The 19,935-nt window shown below is 40.3% G+C and overlaps 1 protein-coding gene across 1 annotated transcript; it reads right to left on the bottom strand.

Moving 5' to 3' along the window:
* Positions 1-91: 91 nt before the first annotated feature.
* On the bottom strand, positions 92-18,703 carry LOC122552230 (calreticulin-like). The gene is made up of 9 exons (XM_043694885.2): positions 18,458-18,703; positions 12,061-12,162; positions 8,000-8,203; positions 6,277-6,371; positions 5,196-5,405; positions 4,982-5,095; positions 3,802-3,945; positions 2,831-2,923; positions 92-1,398 (listed from the first exon to the last, which is right to left on the bottom strand). The coding sequence occupies exons 1-9, from the start codon at positions 18,543-18,545 to the stop codon at positions 1,204-1,206; spliced, it is 1,245 nt and encodes a 414-aa protein (XP_043550820.1). The 5' UTR covers positions 18,546-18,703; the 3' UTR covers positions 92-1,203.
* Positions 18,704-19,935: the final 1,232 nt, after the last annotated feature.

Below are 19,935 nucleotides of genomic sequence, written 5' to 3'. Positions count from 1 at the left end.
CCAACTCCTGCTTGGTTAACCAGCAAATCCATGTTTATATCACCCCCAAACCCCATACTAAAAGTCCAAGAAATTCAAAGGACAAGAAAAATGTCATTTCACTTCCATTGGTATTTATTGTAGAAATGTGATCAAACGTATTTCTGTATTGCACGCAGAACAAGTTTTCCAAACAGTCATCGATTAAATCACCAATTTACAACATTTAAATAACGGATTAAAATGACAACTTTAGACTCTGTCTGTACAGAAATTTTAAGTCTCCTTTTGAATGTTGTTGGAAATAAAGAAACCTTTTCCCTTCCTTTCCTTGAAACCCCTATAAAGAATGCAAAATACAAAGGCAAAGTTGACCCTGGATTTGGAAAGAGCTGATAAACATCCATTATATATAACCAGTGCAGTCCTGCTCAACCCAATTGTTCTGAATGGAAAAAGGCAGCTATACAATTACAGTTGAAGCCTGTTAAATGGGGAACTCCCAAATGGAAGTGAAATTGGTCAATTTAAATCCGATCATCCCTAATGTTAATTCCCATCACCAGATTTTAATTACACTTGGGAAGAGTGGTTATCAAAAACCAAACAAATAAAAACTTATGAAGTAGTAGACCCTGGAAATTAACTGGCATCAACTGTAGAATCTCAAACATGCTCAAGTACACTGTTCAGTGTATCATGTTTACCTAGACAAATAGACAAAACAAGCTAATCTAACAGCATTGGAACCCAAATTTGGAAATTATTGGCAGCAAGCAAATAGATAAGGGCTTCTACCAAATTTTAACCTGAGGGGTTGACCCACTTAAATGTTTAAAAATGTTAACACCTCAGTTAAAAAAAAGCATAAAAATGCTCAGATGATTCCCAGGATCACCATTAAGTGTTCAGTCAGGGTGGCATGTTCAAGATGCAAAACACAGCAATCCATGTTCCACTCAGGTTTGAACTCTCCCTACTCACCATTAATGAAGCTGACCTCCAGCTACTAAAGTTTTGATAAGAAAGGTTTAGAAATTTCAGAAGTCCCCTCCTCAGTGGGTATCCTCATTTTCACCTTCTGCCCCAACCCTGAAAACCTGACTCATTTTTCTAAATTTGTTCGTAAACAAAAACATTCCAATAAGGGGTCCCAATTGCTTTGTGTAATTCTTTTCTGCACATTGCCCTGCTGCCATTCATTCTCAGCATTTATTACAATCTTTATAACTCATCCTTTTGAATGGTCTCAGTTTCATCTTCCTCCTCTTCCTCATCTTCCTCTTTTTCTTCCTTCTCTTCATCCTCATCCTCTTCCTCATCACCTTCAGCTTCATCCTCCTTATCCTTTTCTTCCTCCTCCTCCCTCTTCTTTCTCTCCTCTTCATCCTGTTGTTCCTTCATTTTCTTTTCTGGCTCCTGAACAAAGACAATTTAATTTAAAAAAGACACAGGAGAACAGATTTAACAAATACAAAATGGCCATTCGAACTTCAAAGCACAAAAATCAACCTCAAAGCATTCCATTTAAATGAGTGTCCTAAGAGAATTTTGATTCTCAAAAAACCTGGATTAAAAAAGCAGCAGTGCAGCTAACAGGAAAGTAAAATTCCCGTTCAATGAGTTCCGATTCAATGAGAGCCAAAGTGCCTAAAAGCCTGCTCCAAAGTAACGTGTTGCTGGAAAAGCGCAGTAAGCCAGGCAGCATCCAAGGGGCAGGAGAGTCGACGTTTCGGGCATAAGCCCTTCTTCAGGATTCCTGAAGAAGGGCTTATGCCCGAAACGTCAACTCTCCTGCTCCTTGGATGCTGCCTGACCTGCTGCGCTTTTCCAGCAACACATTTTTCAGCTCTGATCTCCAGCATCTGCAGTTCTCACACAACATTACTTTGGAGCAGGAGAAAGTATCTGCCATAGGATTACATTGAATGGCAGATTTCATTTTCAAAAGGCAAATCAAACCACAAATGGAAAATTCTACCACAAATTGTGCAGGGGAGTTAAAGCTTCTTCAAATGCTACCTTGGAGATTGCTGCAAGAGCTTTTCAATGCACAAAGATTTTCCCAAAATTTCCAGCTCCAGAATTCCTAAATTGTAGGTCACGACCAGAGATGAGATTTTGGGTTGCAAATTCTATGGCCAGTAATGACTGCTGTCGAATTCAGACTGATTTCAGACAGCTAAAGGCTCTTAAAATTGTGTTTTTTACAGCCACCCCTCCCCCAAAATTGGTGGGGGCAGCCTAACGGATTGGGCCACAAGCCTCATTTGTCACTGCAACAGACAGTAGATTTTCTCCCTTTTTGTGGTATAAGCCTTACCTTTTCATTAATTCTAAACAATTACTATTGCTCCCCTCAATACAACCAATGAAGCCTCCACGTAGGCCCCCTCCATTTCACCCAAGTCTTGGGCATAATCTTTCACCCCAGATCACACAGGAGACATAAAATGGGATCACACTAAGATGATGCTTGGGAAGCACCTATGGCTTCACTTGCACAGTATTTATTATAGGTGTTTTTTATTTAAAAAAAAGACTGTCAATTTCACTGTTCATTCATTTTTGACAGTAGTATCATAAACCAGCACTTACTAAGAAACAGGATGTCACAAACTCAAATAAACTCCATATAATCATTACACCTTCAGAGAGATTTTCATTCTAGTTCCCATTGGGTGAGGACCGGTCTCAAAAATGAATGGTCAAAATATCAACAAGGGAAGAATGCATATTTCAAAATGAAACTGATGATTTTGAAAACAATTCTGCTCCTATGCAGTATTCTATAGCCAGCTTTTTGAAACAGTGGATTGAGCTGCCTGCAGGGGATGTATTACACCTTTACCTTAGTTGCTCCCCAGGTTTCTGTTCCAAACTTTTCAGCAAACTTTTCATCATCTGTGATCAGGAAGTTATCAAATATTGTTCCAGATTTAACCTGACAAAAAAAAAAGCAAACAAGTGATAGGACTTGGAAGATATCAACTCACACCCAACTTTGCACAAGTTAGAAGGCAGTGGGGCAAGACAGAATACCAGCAAAGCATATAGTGTATAATAAATATTTACTTCTTGCAGATGGAGGTGGACATTTCAATTCTGAAATGTAATTTTACCCTAAAATGCTCCTTTCCACAAGAGGGAAAAAAAGGGAAAGGAAAACATTTAAAATGCTGGCTCAGCTCTCCTTCTGCAAGTTAAAAACAGCTTTGCCTTATTGAAAAGCAGATTTTAATGGCTTCAAAAAGCAGCTAATCTTTAAGCAGAAAGATTATAGCTCATTGTTTAAACTGATGAGGAATAACATTTTGGGCAAATGCACAAGGAAATGCCATGATTTTTCCTTTTTAAAAAGGAATTGCAATCTTAGATTCATGGCCAAGGCTCCATAATGATAATGCAGAAACTAACTATTAAAGTACATGAACAGAGTCAAACAGTTATTCATTGTGGCCTGACCAATAACATCCTGAATGCAAGTCACAATCCTCAGTTTTAATGAGTTAATTATGAACTTAAGCACTGCAGGACAAGTTTAAAATTAACATTTGCATTAAATTCATCATGTCCCCAGATGGAAATAGCTTTTAAAAACTTGCCAATAAAGGAATAGAAATGTCCATACCTGTGGCTCATGAACTTGAGAATGAGATATAAAGACCTAAAGTTTTGCCAGCCACAAAGACACAGTATGAATACTATTACAGACATCCAATTAATTGGCTGGAGCGCAAGAATAAATTATTTCTTCAAGAAATATTAATACTAAGCTTAAAGTTCAGGCATTTTGCTAAGGGAAACAAAATGTACACCAACCTGCCAGAGGTCCAGGCCAATCACACCAATATCTTTGTAAAGGTAAAGGTTGTTATCTGGAGTGTACTCAGGATTATCAATTTCAGGATGAATCCATTTGCCTTTGTAATCTGGATTATCAATTTGACGTGGTTTCCATTCACCCTAGGTCACAAATACATTAGAATTATTAATAATTTCAACTTAATGGCCTGACTGAACCCAACTTGGTTAATTGCATTTTCAACTTAAAGCCTGAGAAGGTACAGAATGCAAGTTACTGAAAATACAAAAAGCACAATTTTAGTCAAACAGCAAATAATGAATCAGATGTGACCTTCTCTAAAGTGAACAAGACCTACAAGAGATCAAGTTTGATTCATTACTTGCTGCTTGGCTAAAATTACACCTTGAGTGGAGGAACAGCAGAATGGAGTTGAAAGTATTGAGATATTAATGCGGTTGTGTCAGTTTTTAAAAAAAAATCAGACAATCCAGCAAATACAGCTCAGGTGAAATCACAGAACTATGCCAGTTCAAAAGTTAAGGATCAAGATCATTCTTGAATTTTGAATAAGATACACCACAGCACTGATGACTGGTGGCAAGCAATTGTAACAGACTAGATAAACAGAATTGTGGGCATGACAATTGCAACTGTTGCTCTGGCAAGTACAACAAAACAAGAACAAGTCATGTGACAAGATAGAGAAGTACAATGCCCAGAAAGCTCAAATTGAAACAGGTCTTCAAATTCTGAACGGGTAGAGTTTTAATGCTTCAGTTAAGCTCAAAACTGGTAGTTGTAAAGCATTCAACAATAAAAAGGGAAAAAAAAAATTGTCGTACAAGCGCCCGATTTACTTCTGCCAGTTTTTGCAAAGGGGCTAGTGAAATTAACTGCTTGTTCTAGTGAACAGAGGTCTCACCACAGTGGGCAAAGAGCAAGAAGCTCCAAATTGGACTCTTAAGTCCAAACAGCTAATGAAACAGCCACACTAAGAATCAGACAAATCTGATGGTAGGAAAGATTTCCTGTCATGTGCACACAGAACATGATGCTTTCAAAACAATATTCACCTCTGTTACACAAATAAAATATTACAACCAGCAATATATTCCCAAGTATCACCAAGGGTAACAATACAGTCAGGATCGGGCATCTTAACAATTCAAAGTTTTTGATTTGATTATCCATTACCTTATATTCACTGTTCTGAATCATAGGTGGCTCCCATTCACCATCCATCTCATCGTCCCAGTCTTCAGGTTTCTTGGCATCAGGGTCAGGAATATGCTCAGGTTTATCCCAGTCCTGGAAAAAGAAAAAATAATTCAGAAATGCAGTTGGGCAAGGACAGAGCACAAAAAGTTAAACTTTTTCAGCATTACAATTTCTGAAAAGCTTTATTTACATCAGGTTTCTTGTCCTCTGGATCATCGATCTTTGCACGTTCATCCCAGTCTTCTGGTTTCTTTGCTTCTGGATCTTTAATTTTCTTGGGTGGAAGGAAGTCCCAGTCTTCTTCCAAGCTACCAGATTCAACCTTCTGGTTGTCAATTTTCACCTCATAAGTATTGTCTGACCGGACAATGAGGGTGTAGAGATGTGAAAATTCATCATCCTAGTTAAACATCAGGACAGGGAGATTAAAAAATGGGTTACAATCCATTTTAACCAAGCTGGTCAAGTGGTTAAAACTGTGGATTGCCAAAAAGGAGTTAAGATACATTTTAAATGCAAATCAAAATACTATGGAGGGGGATTAGACAAACTGAGTTCAGACCACACCAGATCTGCCATAATTTTGGTCAATGGCAAAGCAGAAGCCCTAATAGTCAAACCTGCTCCTGTGTCCCATTGCTCATGACCTGAGTTTGGCAAAGACAATGTAGAATTACTATGCTGCATCACTATAGCAGGAGGGAGGCTGCACATGTGGTCAAGCATGCTGGGTAGGTCATAACATTCAGACTGGAGTGTAAACTAAAGATTAAATGTCATAATTAACCCTTTTTTCAACTTACTGTTGTGACCTCTTCCTACACAATTTATTTTTCTATCCATTACAGCAACCGGTCCTAACCAATTATTCTGGTTGCAAGGAACCCCACAAGGATAGTCTATTTCGATTACTAAAAGTCAATCGAATATAGTCTCCAAACCGTTCTGCGCACACAATCTATTGACTCAATGACAGATGCATATGAGCAACAAAATAGTCAATATTCAAGGTGAAAAACTATGGACTGGTGTAGGAGTGGACTTTACATACCATTTCTTATCAGACCATTAATGTGATACAAATCTGGATACTATAACACAAGTGGGAAAAGTAATCTCAGCTCTTTCTTCAATTCTGACAAAGGACCACCACACAATATTAACTCAAGTTTGTCATCTGCTCAGATACATTTGTACATTTAGCCTCTTTTTGTCACAGTTTAATCAAAACTGGTGTCACGCGCAGACAAAGTGGCAAAGCTGTTACTCACTTTGCAACGAATATCCTTAGAAATCAAGTGATTCTTCCCTTTGTAATTGAAAATCACATGGACTTTCTTTGTTCCTGGACCACAAATGTCAGGACCTGAAATTAAGAGAAAAGCAACACCATTATTTTGACTCACTATTGAACACTTCAATGTCCTACAACATTTGGCAAACAGAATTACACAACCACTTCCTTCGCACCAGAATTATGGCACATCAAATAAAATTGAAAATACGTTAGCGAGTTAAACTATTCAGTCACATTTAAGGTAAAATTGGAACCTTTTTGATTCAGTACATGCCCAGACAACTATAAACATGATGCATACTGCCCTCATAGGAGTAGGGTAGGCCAGTCAGTCCATGGAGTCCGCTTCACCATTCAACAAGATCATGGGTTGATCATTCACAAGCAGCCCATTGCCTTCACTATCTCCAGATCCCTTAACGTTATGGGCTTTTGTAAATGTTACCTCAATCTTAAATACAGAGAAACCTCAATTATCCAAAGGACACGGGAAGGGAGTATTTTGTTTGGTTAACTGAATTCCAGATAACAATTTAGCCAAGCATCAAGACCTTGCGATCTTGCTGCATAAACGGGGTTTCTCTCTACCTTTGGAGTACGTAGAATTGAGAATCTTTGGAACAGGATTTTTTTTTTTTTTTTTTAAAAACCTTTACTGAATTCAGTCCAAAGTGCCTTCCTTTTTTTTTGGAATGGTATAGTCCCTAGTTCTGAACTCAACTGGGGTTTGGAGTGGAGGTGTGAGCTTACTTGCTGCTATCCCTGGAGGTATTTCACTATTTCCAACAAGACTACCTTCTATTCTTTGACGTTCGGGAAAATAAAAGATCACTTTGCCCAATTCTCTTCCGCCCCCCCCCCCACCAAGACAGTCCTGCCAGGAACAAGTCCCCTGAACCTCTACTGCATTTCCTCTATAGTAATAACATCCTTAATGTAAGGAGACCAAGTACAATCCAACCATGCTTCTTTACAATCAAAGCAAGAGTGATCTACACCTACACTCAAACCCTGAAATAAGGCTAATGATACTAACGATACTATTAGCCTTCCCAATTGCTTACTGGAAGCACCTTCTAGCCTTCAGAATTCTATGGATGAGGAAATCCAGATCTCCTTCCATTTAAAAAAAAAGTTACTCCACACATCTGTCCCTCTTTCCAAAGAAAGTAACCTCATTTATCCCCACATTGAGCAAGGGTGTAACACGGCATACAGTAATCAAGTCAGTTTAAATTCTCTTTATGCCACTGTCTCTTTCTCACTGAGAGTCATCACCAGCTTCAAAACATTGGTAGTACCTGCTGGCACCCTGGAGCATGTGCAGTTGCACCAAATTTGGAATTAAATAATTAAAAACCGAAGTGAAGTGTAGAAAAGTACATTACATAGAAAAAGGTAAACAAGAGCTTTTTGTAGGCCACATGTGCATGCAAAATGTTGAAAAAGGTTCACAGTCTTTTCATTTTACTATTGATGTCAGCTTTGGCAAACATTACACTTGATCCCCAGTGATCAGCTGGGAGGCCCCCACTTAGCCACAGATAACCAATCTATGCTTGCTGTTTTCTGCCCATCAGCCAAATACTTAATCCATGTGCTTTAATTTTGCTAACCAATCTCCAGTGTGAGCACTTGAAAATATTGAGGGAAACTGTAGTAATGAGAGAAATATAATACCACCCAAAAAATATTACCAAACATAATATTGTAGTTTGAGTCTCCATGCATATCAGTTTGATCTAGGGTTGAGGGAAAGATCTTCACATATCCACCACCACAGTCAATGGTCTGCTCGTGCTTCACCGTGAATTGAACAACAAGAGTCTTCCCCTCGTTACTAAAGGGTTCAAACTTTGAAGACATGGCATAGAATCTGGCATCCTCACTTGTCTGGAGTCCTGGAATTGAGGAAAATCAGTTAATGAGTGCTGAGAGGTTAAGTAAATTCAGCTCTGAAACAAAATTTAAAAACCAAACAAACAGAATAGGAAATAAAGGCATGTTGCAATATTCCAATACATACAAGATGGTTTAAGATGTTCACTTAGTTGGATTAACAATTTGTGATAATACTGAAACCCCAGTAACATTCTGGGGACCTTGTGTTCAAACCCTGCCATGACAGTGAAATGTGAAATCCAGATTTCTAAAAATAAAAATCTGGAATTGAGAATATAATGATGACAATGAAACCAATGCTAATGGTTAGAAAAACCCATCTGGCTCATTAATGTCCTTACCTGGTCTGGTTTGGGCTCATGGTAATATGGAATAAGTGGTGGCTTAGCCAGTAATACCCACATCCCATCAAAACAGTTACAGAAGAGTGGGCGCCACTGGCTATATCAGCATTTATTGCCTATTTCCAATGACTCGTCTGAATCAAGCATACCACTGTGGGAGTAGAGTCACATATAGGCCAGACTGGGTAAAAGCTGTAGATTTCCTTCCCTAAAAACAGGATTAGTGATTTACTTGTCTTTATAAAGGCAATTAAGCTGTCAACATTAGATTTGCTTCTTTTCCATATCTTTATGGAAATTAAATGTAACCATCTACTATAGTGGAATTTAAATCTACGTGGAGCAGGAGCACTACCATTTATTAAACGTCCCTGATGGTTTTCACAGATTTTCATTACACAATTACAATATACATATAACATTTTACTATGAGTATAACATTCACAACCATAGGTTCATGGCCAATTCTCCAAGTTTCAATGCACAAAACATTTTTTAGAGCAACGACTTAAAACCTCACACTGCATTCAAAATTCGCTAGAAGTTTACTCCAGGTAGTCTGAACCAGATATTGATTTGCCATGTGTCACAGCAGTAACATCAGAAGATCAAGCCAAGCAAAAGCTGCCCAGTACTCACCCAACAAAAACTCCATGAAGTACCAATTCTCAGCCTCTTGGCAGGAGGCATCCTTTTTGAATGCCTAAGATGACCTCACCCTACATGAATTCTACTTCTGACCCAGCTAGCCAGATAGTGAGTACCTTTAGTACAAAGATTTCAGATCAGATTATCTTGCTTCAGAGTTGATAATTGATCTGTGGAGGCAGAATCTTTCAGAGGGAAAAGAGTGATCAACAAAAAACAAAGAGGCAAGACAGAAGCTCAATAGAAACTACGGCAGATTTTACTTTCAGCCTGTCGACATGGCAATCCATTGGAAACCATTTAGACTGGAGATTTATCCCAGCATTCACAGCAAGACAATACATTAGGAACACCACTCTAGAGCACACTACAAGGCAGTAGTGAAAGATATTGAAGACAAAGATTACTACAGCTCATAATTTTTTTCAGATAGACATAGGAACATAATTCAGCCTCAGGCCTGCTGTGCCATTTAGTGTGATTATGGCTTTTGTTCAAAATTCTAAATTCCTATCTACTCAATCGTAGATCCCATTACTAGAATCAACTAGTCCCACCACAAAAATTAAGGACGAGCTCCATTGCCATCCACCAGAGTTACAAAGTCAACATACAAATCCCATTCATTTCTGTTCCAAAAGAAAAACAAAAGAGACCCTTAAAATTGTACCCTTTAATTCTACACTCACAAAAAGGAACATCTTTTCCACATCCACCTTGAGACCGTTGAGAATCTGGAATGCTTTAAATCAAGTCATCTCTTATTCTGCTGAACACGTGACAACAAATCAAGTCTGCCCAACTTTTCCTCAAAAGACAACCTGCTTATTCAAGTAAATATTCTCTGAACCACATCCAATGCACTCAACATCCTTCTTTAAATAAAGAAAAAGACAAACACATGCAGTATTTGAGAGGTGGTCTCACCAATAATCTGTATAACTAGAAGCTCAACATCTTCAATGATCAATTCCCCAAAAACTGAGTATTCCATTAGCCTTCTGATTACTTGTTGTACCTGTATACTAACTTTGCAACTTGTTAATTTGAATTCTGCAGTCACTACTTTTGGTCATACCTTTTTCCTGCCAAAGTGAAGAACTTTCACTTTTTTTTGGTCCCCTACCCCCACATTCTCCTCTAACTGTGAGACTTTTGCTCACAACCTATCCAAAACAAGTTGACAACCTCTAGCCTCTTCACAAATACTTTCCTCTTCACACTGGTCTCATCCACAAATATAGTTAGCATGCTTTCACAGCACAGACCCCAGAGGGATTCCATTTGTCATGTTATGCAAATCAGGAAAAGGCCTAAAGTGTACTCAGTGAATCTTCTATCCACGCTAGTATATCATGCCTATGCCATGTCCTTCTATTTTGCAAAATAATCATTTAACTGACAGTTGGTCATCAAAACAGCTTCTAGAAATCCAGATGATACAGTACATCAACCAGCCTCCCCTTTATCCACACATTACTCCTTTAAAAAAAAAAGAGTCCAAGAAATTGGTTTAAGATGATTTCCATTTCATAAAATCACACTAACTCTCCCAGGTTACTTACAGTTTTCTTAATTGCCCATCTATAACCTCTTTAAAATGACCAATTCTAACAAGTTTCTCTCAACAGGCAAGATAACTGGCCTATATTTTCCCCAAATTTTGCCTGCCTCCCTTCATGAATAGAGGCATTGTTATTGCTGTATGTGAGACACAGTGGCATAGCGACTAGAAAATGCCAAGGCCAGGTAAATAGGTTCAAATCCCACTGCAGCAACTAGAGCAATTTAAACTCAATATAATTGAAAATTCTTAAAGTCAGTGTGACTACAAACCCTTTGTCAGTTGTCAAAATGGATCTGGATCACTTAACTCAATAGAAAAGCCTACCCTTACCTGGTTTGTCTACATGCAACTGCCCAATGAAGGGCTTTTGCCTGAAATGTCAACTCTCCTGCTCCTCAGATGCTGCCTGACTTGCTGTGCTTTTCTAGTACCACACCCGACTACATGCAACTGCAGATCCACTAAGTGCTACTTGCCCTCATATGGCACAGCAAGCCACTCCGTTCAAGGACAATTAGAGACACAATAAATGCAGCCCACAGAGCAGTAAAGGAAAACATGCTGCCTTGAAGTATATTCCACCTTAATATCTATAGGCAGAATTCCACTTCCCCAAATTTAGTTATTTTCTTGTCTCACCCTCCCAAGGTGAAGAGGAGAAAGTGAGGACTGCAGATGCTGGAGATCAGAGTTGAGAGTGTGTTGCTGGGAAAGCACATCAGGTGAGGCAGCTTCCGAGCAGGAGAATCAGCATTTCAGGTATAAGCCCTTCATCGAGGAACACCTGTCCTTACCTGGTCTGTTTACATGCAACTGCCTGATGAAGGGCTTAAACCTGAAACATTGATTCTCCTGCTCCTCGGATGCTGCCTGACTTGTTGCTGGGAAAGCACAACATACCCCCCACAAAGTAACTAAATCGTTTTTTTTAAAACCTTCTCTGCATCATGCAAGGGTTCAATTCAATACCAATATTAGACAGAAGTCAGACCTATTAAAGGCAAGGGAGGGCTGGATCTATTTGCGATGTCTTAATACTTCTTGCATTCATAAACCTCCCCTCGACTTAAAAATCAGCATGTGAAAGGCTGATGGGCCATTTTGGTCAGTGACAGACAAGAGGTCACATAGGCTAAAGTCTGCCTGATGCCAGAAACAATTTGGCTTGCCTTAGGGAAAGACTGGTTGGAGCAACACTATATAAGGGCCTCTGTTTTAACTACAACTGGAAGTAAAAGTCAGGAAACAGCACATCGGTCTAAACCCTGATAGATAGGGAGCAAAGAAATTTCCATACCTTGGTCTTTCTCAGGGTCACCATAAAATTTGCCAGAAGTCAGCTTGAACTTTCCATAGTCAGATTTGTGCTTTGATTCAATCCATCGCTGTGTCCAAGCATCTGTTGCACAAAAACAAAAACACTACAGTGTAAGATGTAAAATGCCTCAGATCATAAAATCGTTTCAAGAGTTTCAAAAGAACCTTTCATGCATAAATTTTGAAAATGCAGACTGAATCCAGTATCCATTGCCACCATTTTGTCAGGCCTCTAGGTGGCAGCTCAGTAGGTTTTTCCATTATATGGACAGCTCAGTTTAGTCACACCCACTGAAAGCTGAACAGGTGGAAAGAAGCACTTGACACCAATATCAATCTAACTAGCTTTAACTTTACTTTCAATTTATTCCTGTAAAAATAAAAGTGTAAACATGGAGACTGGCTCAGCAATAAAACAGGAAGCAGTTGTGTAGCCTGATTACTGAAATAAAGTGTGGATTACTTAGACTGCAAAATCCCAACTCAATTGAAACGTGAAAATAGTCAGCTAATTGTGGATTCAACTTTAAAATAGTCAAGAGATCCCAGGTTTTCAAAATAAGCTTATCCAAAATACTTAACCCACATGGTCAAGAACAATCCAAGGCTTGATGCTGAATACAGGCTGATGAGAAAAGTGTTACGATGGGCTTTATGTTCTGTGCTCCAGAGACAAATGTGCGAAATCTCATGGCAATTAACCAGCAACTTATACTGAAAAGGGCAGCGTGGATCGCTTGCCAAAAAAGAAGAGGCAAATTCAGCTTTTTCCTTTAGTGATGGGGTGAGGAGGAGGTTGCATTACTCTAAATTTTGAATATTTGGAGAAAGGGCAAAGTTACTAGCACCCATGGCATTGTACAACATACTCAGGGCAGGGTGGAAACCACAAGGCAAGTGACTGGGATGGCCATGGTAAAACAAAATTATATAGAGTCATAGAGATGAACAGAATGGAAACAGACCCTTCGGCCCAACCAGTCCATGCCGTCCAGATATCCCAACCCAATCTAGTCCCACCCGCAAGCACCCAGCCCATATCCCTCCAAACCCTTCCCATTCATATACCCATCCAAATGCCTCCCAAATGTTGCAATTGCACTAGCCTCCACCACATCCTCTGGCAGCTCATTCCACACACGCACCACCCTCTGCGTGAAAATGTTGCCCCCCACCAAGGTCCCCCTTATATCTTTCCCCTCACCCCAAACCCATGCCCTCTAGTCCTGGACTCGCCAACCCCAGGGAAAAGACCCTGCCCATTCATCCCATCCATGCCCCTCATAACTCTGTAAACCTCTATAAAGGTCACCCCTCAGTCTCCGACGCTCCAGGGAAAACAGTGAAAATGAGGACTGCAGATGCTGGAGATTAGAGTCGAAGAGTGTGGTGCTGCGAAAGCACAGCCAGTCAGGCAGCATCCAAGGAGCAAGAGAATCAACATTTCAGGTATAAGCCCTTCATCAGGAATGAGGCTTGTGGGCCAAGGATGCTGAGAGATAAATGGGGGGTGGTGTGGGGCTGGGGGGAAAGTAGCTGGGAATGTGATAGGTAGATGAAGGTGGGAGTGAAAGTGATAGGTCAGAGAGGATGGTGGAGCAGATGGTTGGGAAGGAAGATGGGCTTTATATTTTATACTAAGCAAGCTCTTTAAGAAAAATTGTTTTCCAAAGTGATGAGAAATAAAACAAAATAGACAATCATTTTATTTAGAACATTTAACAGAACAGAAAATATTTCTATAGAAGTAGCAAAATTGGTACTTGATTTTCCAATGTCAGTGAGCCAGTTGATCAGGTACAAGGCCCAAGTGAATGTTAGCCCACTCATATGAATATGGACCAATTAATTTATTTTAAAGCAAGTTATTGCAGAAATGTAATTTGCCAGTGTTAGCAGATATTACAGGAGATACTAAGCATCAGGCAGTACAGGGGCTTAGTGATTAGCACTGCTGCCTCACAGCACCAGGAACGGAGAATAGGTTCTAGCCTTGCATGATTGTGTGAAGTTTCCACCTTCTGTGACTGTGTGGGTTTCCTCCCACAGTCCAAAGATGTGTGCATTAGGTGGAATGGCCATGCTAAAATGTGCCTATTGCCCAGGATTAGGTGGGTGAACCATGGGGAATGTTGGGTAACAGGGATGTGGGTGTGGACAGTACGGTCTTTGGAGGGTTGGTGCAGACTGAATGACCTCTTTCACCACTGTAGGGATTCTATGATTAGGGAATGACAAAAACAAACAGTTATCTTTTCAGAACAATCACCCGTAATCAGACTGGTGAAGCAGCTTGGCGCCTATTCCTACACTGTACAACAGCTCCAAACACAGGTAGCTAATTCCCACAATTTGAAAGCCAACTACTAGTTTCAACATTCTCTTCAGATAGCTTCTATTCACTAACAAATCTTCCAGCAAGAGATCAAATCAAAAGTGCAAAGATTTAAAGAAATGATGCTCTATGTATTATCCCTTATTTCTTATTCTGATCCAACTCCTTTGCTTGGAGATTAAAGCAGATGGGATCCTTGGAGTGCTGGTAATTCACCAGGACTAGCATGCACAGCAAGTGGGTACTTTAAACTGGCAACACTTCAAAGCTCCATGCAAGGTAGGGATCTGGTGTTGTGTAATCCACCACTGATGTAAACTTGGCCCATGTGTGTCAAACAGACAAACCTCCAAATTAGAAGGACAAGACAGAGGGATTCCAATCCTTTGAAAGAGGGACAACTTGAGGACTAGTACCACTATGAAGCAACTCAGCCAAGCTTGGTCCACAAGTATGCACTTCTGGATTATCGTCTATAGGTTAGACTGACAAGGAAACCACATATGACTCAATTAGCATCCACCAAGCAATTGTTGTAAGCTGCAGCTTTCATTTTAAAGCTAATTTATAATGCTCTTTTAGATTGGATGCCAAAAGCAGAGTTTACCAGTCTTAATACTGTCCTGCATTCAATACCAGATTTCCTGCTCCAGGTTGAAACCAGCTCTACAAGTAACCTCCCTGTACTGGGGAAAATAGGTTTTGTATAAGCCCTCATGTGCACACAGGGCAGAAACAACTTAAAGAGAGATCAAGTAGTCTAAAAAACAGATGTTTTAGGTTTCAAAAAAAAAAAAAAACAGGAAACGCTGGGAATGAGGCAGATCTCTATGGAGGGAATTAAATAGTTTCAGTCTTGAACTGGATGGAAGGTCATCTTTTTGAAACATTAGCTGTTTCCCTCCCAGAAGTTGCCTGACCTGTTGAGACTTTTCTGGCATTTTGTGCTTTTGTTTCATATTTCCTGTAAATTACTTGAGCTTCTAAAAAAAGAAAAGCAGACCTGAGAGCGAGGGCTCAATTTTTATTTTTAAAAAAAAGCTATGAACACTTGCACCTGCTGTAGGGATGCTTTTATGGCAAAGTGAAGTGTCTTTGCTCTAACAGAGAGATTCTCTGGGTTGAAGTCCCATTCCAGGAAACAATGGCCTTGGAGAAACAGGTTAATCAACCATTCAAACCCTTCCAACACACGACAAGTGGGAGAAGTTCCTGGTTAGCCACATGATGGTACAAAATTGAAGCCTCTACCATTCCAGGCTGGAAGTACATGCAAAAACACAAGAACAGAGTACTTTAAAGAGGTTAAACCCAACTAGTCAGCTGCACAACAACCAGCGTTGTATGGCTACACACTATAGCCTGCCTGGAATCAGATAGAAAATCTGATTTAAAAAAAAGAACAAATTGCCACAGTAGAAACAAATAGCTTGTAGTCCATGAGATAGATGATCAAATCATTCATTGGTAGTAGTCTTGGCATTTGTTCTAGTCAGACACATGTGATTCAGCAACCTTTGCCCACACAACAATTAATGTTACAACATTCATGGAAGGATATTCCTGTCTGGAGGTGACACCAAGACAAGCAACAGTTGCTTATTCTTTCTGACAAGAGAGCTGGCTCCAGTACTAAGATAGCTTCACTATCAGGATATGGTACAGGCACTGTTCAAGATTGGAGAGTTGATTTCCTAATAATTCTGCAATCAAGAGTGTAAGAAAAAAATAACAGCTTACAGGAATTCAAAGAATTTCTTACCCGAGGTGGTTTTAAATCCATGTAAACAGCATTTCCTTATTACAGAATACAGATGTATTCAAACTGCCCTCAAAATAGAGAAAGTCATGAACTCCCCTACATTCATGAAACTCAAGTCATGAGTTTTTTCTGACAATAACTTATGAATGGGAAATAACTGGATTGACCATGACCATATGTTTTATACTGTAATCAAACAGTTAGAATTTTTGGTTTGACATTCTATAAAGTCACTCCAGACCATAATTTGTGTTCTCTTCGCAAGTACCCACTTTACTCACGGTACCATTACTACACTTGAGGGATCACACCCATGTCACTTTCAAAAACATTTTCCTCACTTCTCTTCCTCCTTAAGAGGATGTTTCTAAATCACTTCTCTGCCAAAAATATACTCATTGTCCCCAAGGCAAAAGTGAGGACCGCAGATGCTGGAAACCACAGTTTAGATCAGTGGTGCTGGAAAAGCACAGCAGGTCAGGCAGCATCCCAGGAGCAGGAAAACTGACGTTTTGGGCAAAAACCTTCATCAGGAATTCCTGCTCCTCGGATGCTGTCTGACCTGCTGTGCTTTTCCAGCACCACTCTGATCTAAACTCATTACCCCTAACTTTACCATCTTCAGCTCGGAGATGCCCTGGACTGTTTCATGATAATTAGGGTAATTTACAAGTATACAGGTTGTAAGCAGTGAATGGAGATAGTGGCAGTGGGAGAATAAGGCACTATGTCAATGCTGCATAGGTTTCTTTCAAAAGACAACAGGCAGCAACAGCACAAACTCCACAATATTTCAAAAACAGGATTTTAGTGTACACAATTTGGCAGCAAAGCTCACCAAAAACTAATTTTTTTTTTTAAAAAGTCATCCATGACAGGATCTTTCCTTCGTTTAATAAGGAAATCTATTGCCTACTTTGCTGTAGAAGTTCCACAGCCATTCTGCATTTCACAACTTTGGAGTTAGCTTGTGCAACATTACATATTACGTGTCTTTAGAGTTTTTGACAGGGGAAAGTAGGTGGAGTTGCAAAGGGGTAACCTATCCAAATAGGAACCACTTTGCAGGAAATATTGAATATAGCGATCACTATCCAGCATGTAGCCTGCTTTTCTGGTCTTCCCCAATACAATGATCAAATCGGCACCATCCTCAGTAGAGATTAGATCGGTCTCAATGTGGTACCTAAAGAAAACCTAGGACATCAAGAAAGTCAAAATAGCTTCTATTTTCCCCTAAACAAACTAGAATAGACAGTCTATAAAGGGCAACAAGTAGATTTACTTTACCTTACTCCATTGGTAACTGTTTAACATTCAGGGACTAGAGAGTTTTGAAAGATCGGCCCCTATACTTACCCATTCACTTGATAGCTTGCAATTTAACAATCTTGCAAACAGCACATAGCCAAATAAACTGGATTAAGTAACTGTAACTGATAAAATATAGATCAAAATAGAAGACAAAATGAAATGCTTTATAATCACATTCATAAGTCCTTTTGGCAAGTTTGCACACCACCTGGCTAAAGGACATAAAAGCCAGCACATTTTATGGAGACAGACATCATTGATTCCAAACTAACATCCCTAAACAAAAAGGGAAAATGCCAAGTTTTGCACAATGTTTTGAAAAGGAAGGGTTTAAATCCTTTCCAAGTTTGACATTGGATGGATAAATAAAGACATACTTACATTGAGTCAAGTGCCCCAAAATGTTGGGGTTTTAAAGAAGTTTAAATGAAAAACAGTGAAGATTTTAAAATTCAAAAGTGATAATTCTAATTTTTATAATGTTGGGTCCTTTAAATCAAAGATCTAATAGTACCACAAAAAAAGTGGGGGGGGAGGAAAGAAAGAGGGGAGGGGGGAGGAAAGAGAGCTAAATTCCATACACCAAATGCACAAAAATGAAAGGAAGAAAAATAAACTTCAAGTCTCAAAAACTTCCATTTTTGATATAAAAAGAAAAGCGAAACAAAAAGTTCACTGATCTCCCCCATGTTCAGTTCACACACAAAAAACTGTTACACCAGGAAATTATTTTCTTTCCAAAAAAAGAGTTAGGGAGAAAAAGAAAGGTCGACATTTCCCTAATATTTTGCTCCCCAACCCTCTTACCCCCAAATCGAATCTGGATTGATCCAGAAATGCTGGATAAATAAATAAGGAGCTGCAGATTCAGGCTCATCCACACATACATCAATATCAGATTGAGAACACTTTTGGGAAAGGTTTACAGCCAAGGATGGCCTACTCCTTCTCCCACCTCAAACTCACCTCCATCATTAAATTCCTCCTTAAAATAAACGGTGGGGTCTGCAGCTGCCAAGGCAACCAGCAGGCAGAGCAGCAACCTGGTCTTCATCTTCAAGAAGGGGATGTATTCGACTATATGGCCTCTATAAATTACTTATCAGGGGAAAGGATGGACGGGCGCGGGCTAGTATTTGGGGGTTGGTGAAAAGGGGAAGAGTTTAACACGTGAATCAAGGAGCCTCTAACAGATCTGAAGCCACCAGGAATGAATAAGCCCCCCCGCGGTTGCTTTTATACCTTGCGCGTCATACAAACCTCACAGTCGGCCAAAGCGCACCGCCTCGTCCCGGCGGTGTCCCCTTTTGATTGGCCGCCCCGCCACTGCGGCGGATTGCTCCGGCTCCTGATTGGTCCCGGTGGCCATCACTCAAGGACCTGACTGCCCGTCCCTCCTCCCCCTCCCCGGGCCGCAACCCACGAGCAAGTTAGGTTGCGCAGCGTGCCCAGATGGCCAATGCCGATTGGTCGCCCCGAACGTCAAGGCGACCAGGGCTCTCGGCCAATGGGCGACGACCACATGTTCGGTCGGCGGAAGGAGTGGGGCGGGACCAGCCCGGCGCATGTGCCCGCTACCCATTGGTGGACATGGCTGTCAATCAAACATGAGTCATAAAGGACATGTTGCTCCGCCCCCCCCTCCTCCAACTCCAGAGATGAGGCTATAGTTTGCAAACCAGCTGCAAGGCAATATAGGAACATAAGTGTAAAACAAAGAATTGGGGATGCTGGATATCTGAAACACACAGAAATTGCTAGATAATTTCAGCTGATCTAGCAGCATCTGTGGAGAGAAAACAGAGTTAATGTTTTGGGTGCAGTGACCCTTCTTCAAAACTCTGCTTTCTCTCCACAGATGCAGCCAGCCTTGCTAAGTTTCAACAGCAATTTCTGTGTTTGTTTCTGGAACATTAAAACATAGGAGCATTATACCATAGGAAACATGGAACATTGAAATATAGGAAGATGGAAACATTAGAAGATTGGAACATAACATAGGAACAGCCAGGCACGTCGGAACATGGGCCAGCATGGTTGTACAGGGGTTAGCTGAAACTTTATTGCTGGAACAGCACAGCAGGTCAGGCAGCATCTAGGGAACAGAAGATTCGACGTTTCGGGCACATGCCCTTCTTCAGGAATGCTTCAGGAATGTACAGGGGTTAGCATTGCAGCCTCACTGCACCAGGAGGGACTGTGGTGTTTGCACCATGTCTGTGTGGGTTTCCATCAGGTGCTCTGTTTCCTCTCTCAGTCCAACAGTGTGCTAGTTAGGTGGGTTGGCAACGCTAAATTGTCCATGGTGTCCAGGGATGTGCAGGCTTGGATGGATTAGCAAATAATGATTCCTTTCACAGGAAACAGCACACTGGGGACCAGTACAAGGACCAGTACCAGTACTCTATTCATTTTTAATAGAGTATGCCATATTTTTATTGAAT

This window comes from Chiloscyllium plagiosum, unplaced genomic scaffold (assembly GCF_037043375.1).
Source record: "Chiloscyllium plagiosum isolate Xiang-an unplaced genomic scaffold, Cpla_swu_hap1 HiC_scaffold_45, whole genome shotgun sequence".
Classification (NCBI taxonomy): Eukaryota; Metazoa; Chordata; class Chondrichthyes; order Orectolobiformes; family Hemiscylliidae; genus Chiloscyllium; species Chiloscyllium plagiosum.
The sequence above is the reverse complement of the archived record's forward strand: the minus strand, read 5'-3'. Positions and strand labels throughout refer to the sequence as shown.

Coding starts and splice junctions, on each gene's coding strand:
- LOC122552230 (XM_043694885.2), bottom strand. CDS start 18,545: ATGAAGACCAGGTTGCTGCTCTGCCTGCTGGTTGCCTTGGCAGCTGCA. Junction 3,946..4,981: donor TTCAGAACAGTGAATATAAG/GTAATGGATAAT, acceptor TTTGTGACCTAG/GGTGAATGGAAACCACGTCA. Junction 2,924..3,801: donor TTGGCCTGGACCTCTGGCAG/GTTGGTGTACAT, acceptor TTTTTTTGTCAG/GTTAAATCTGGAACAATATT.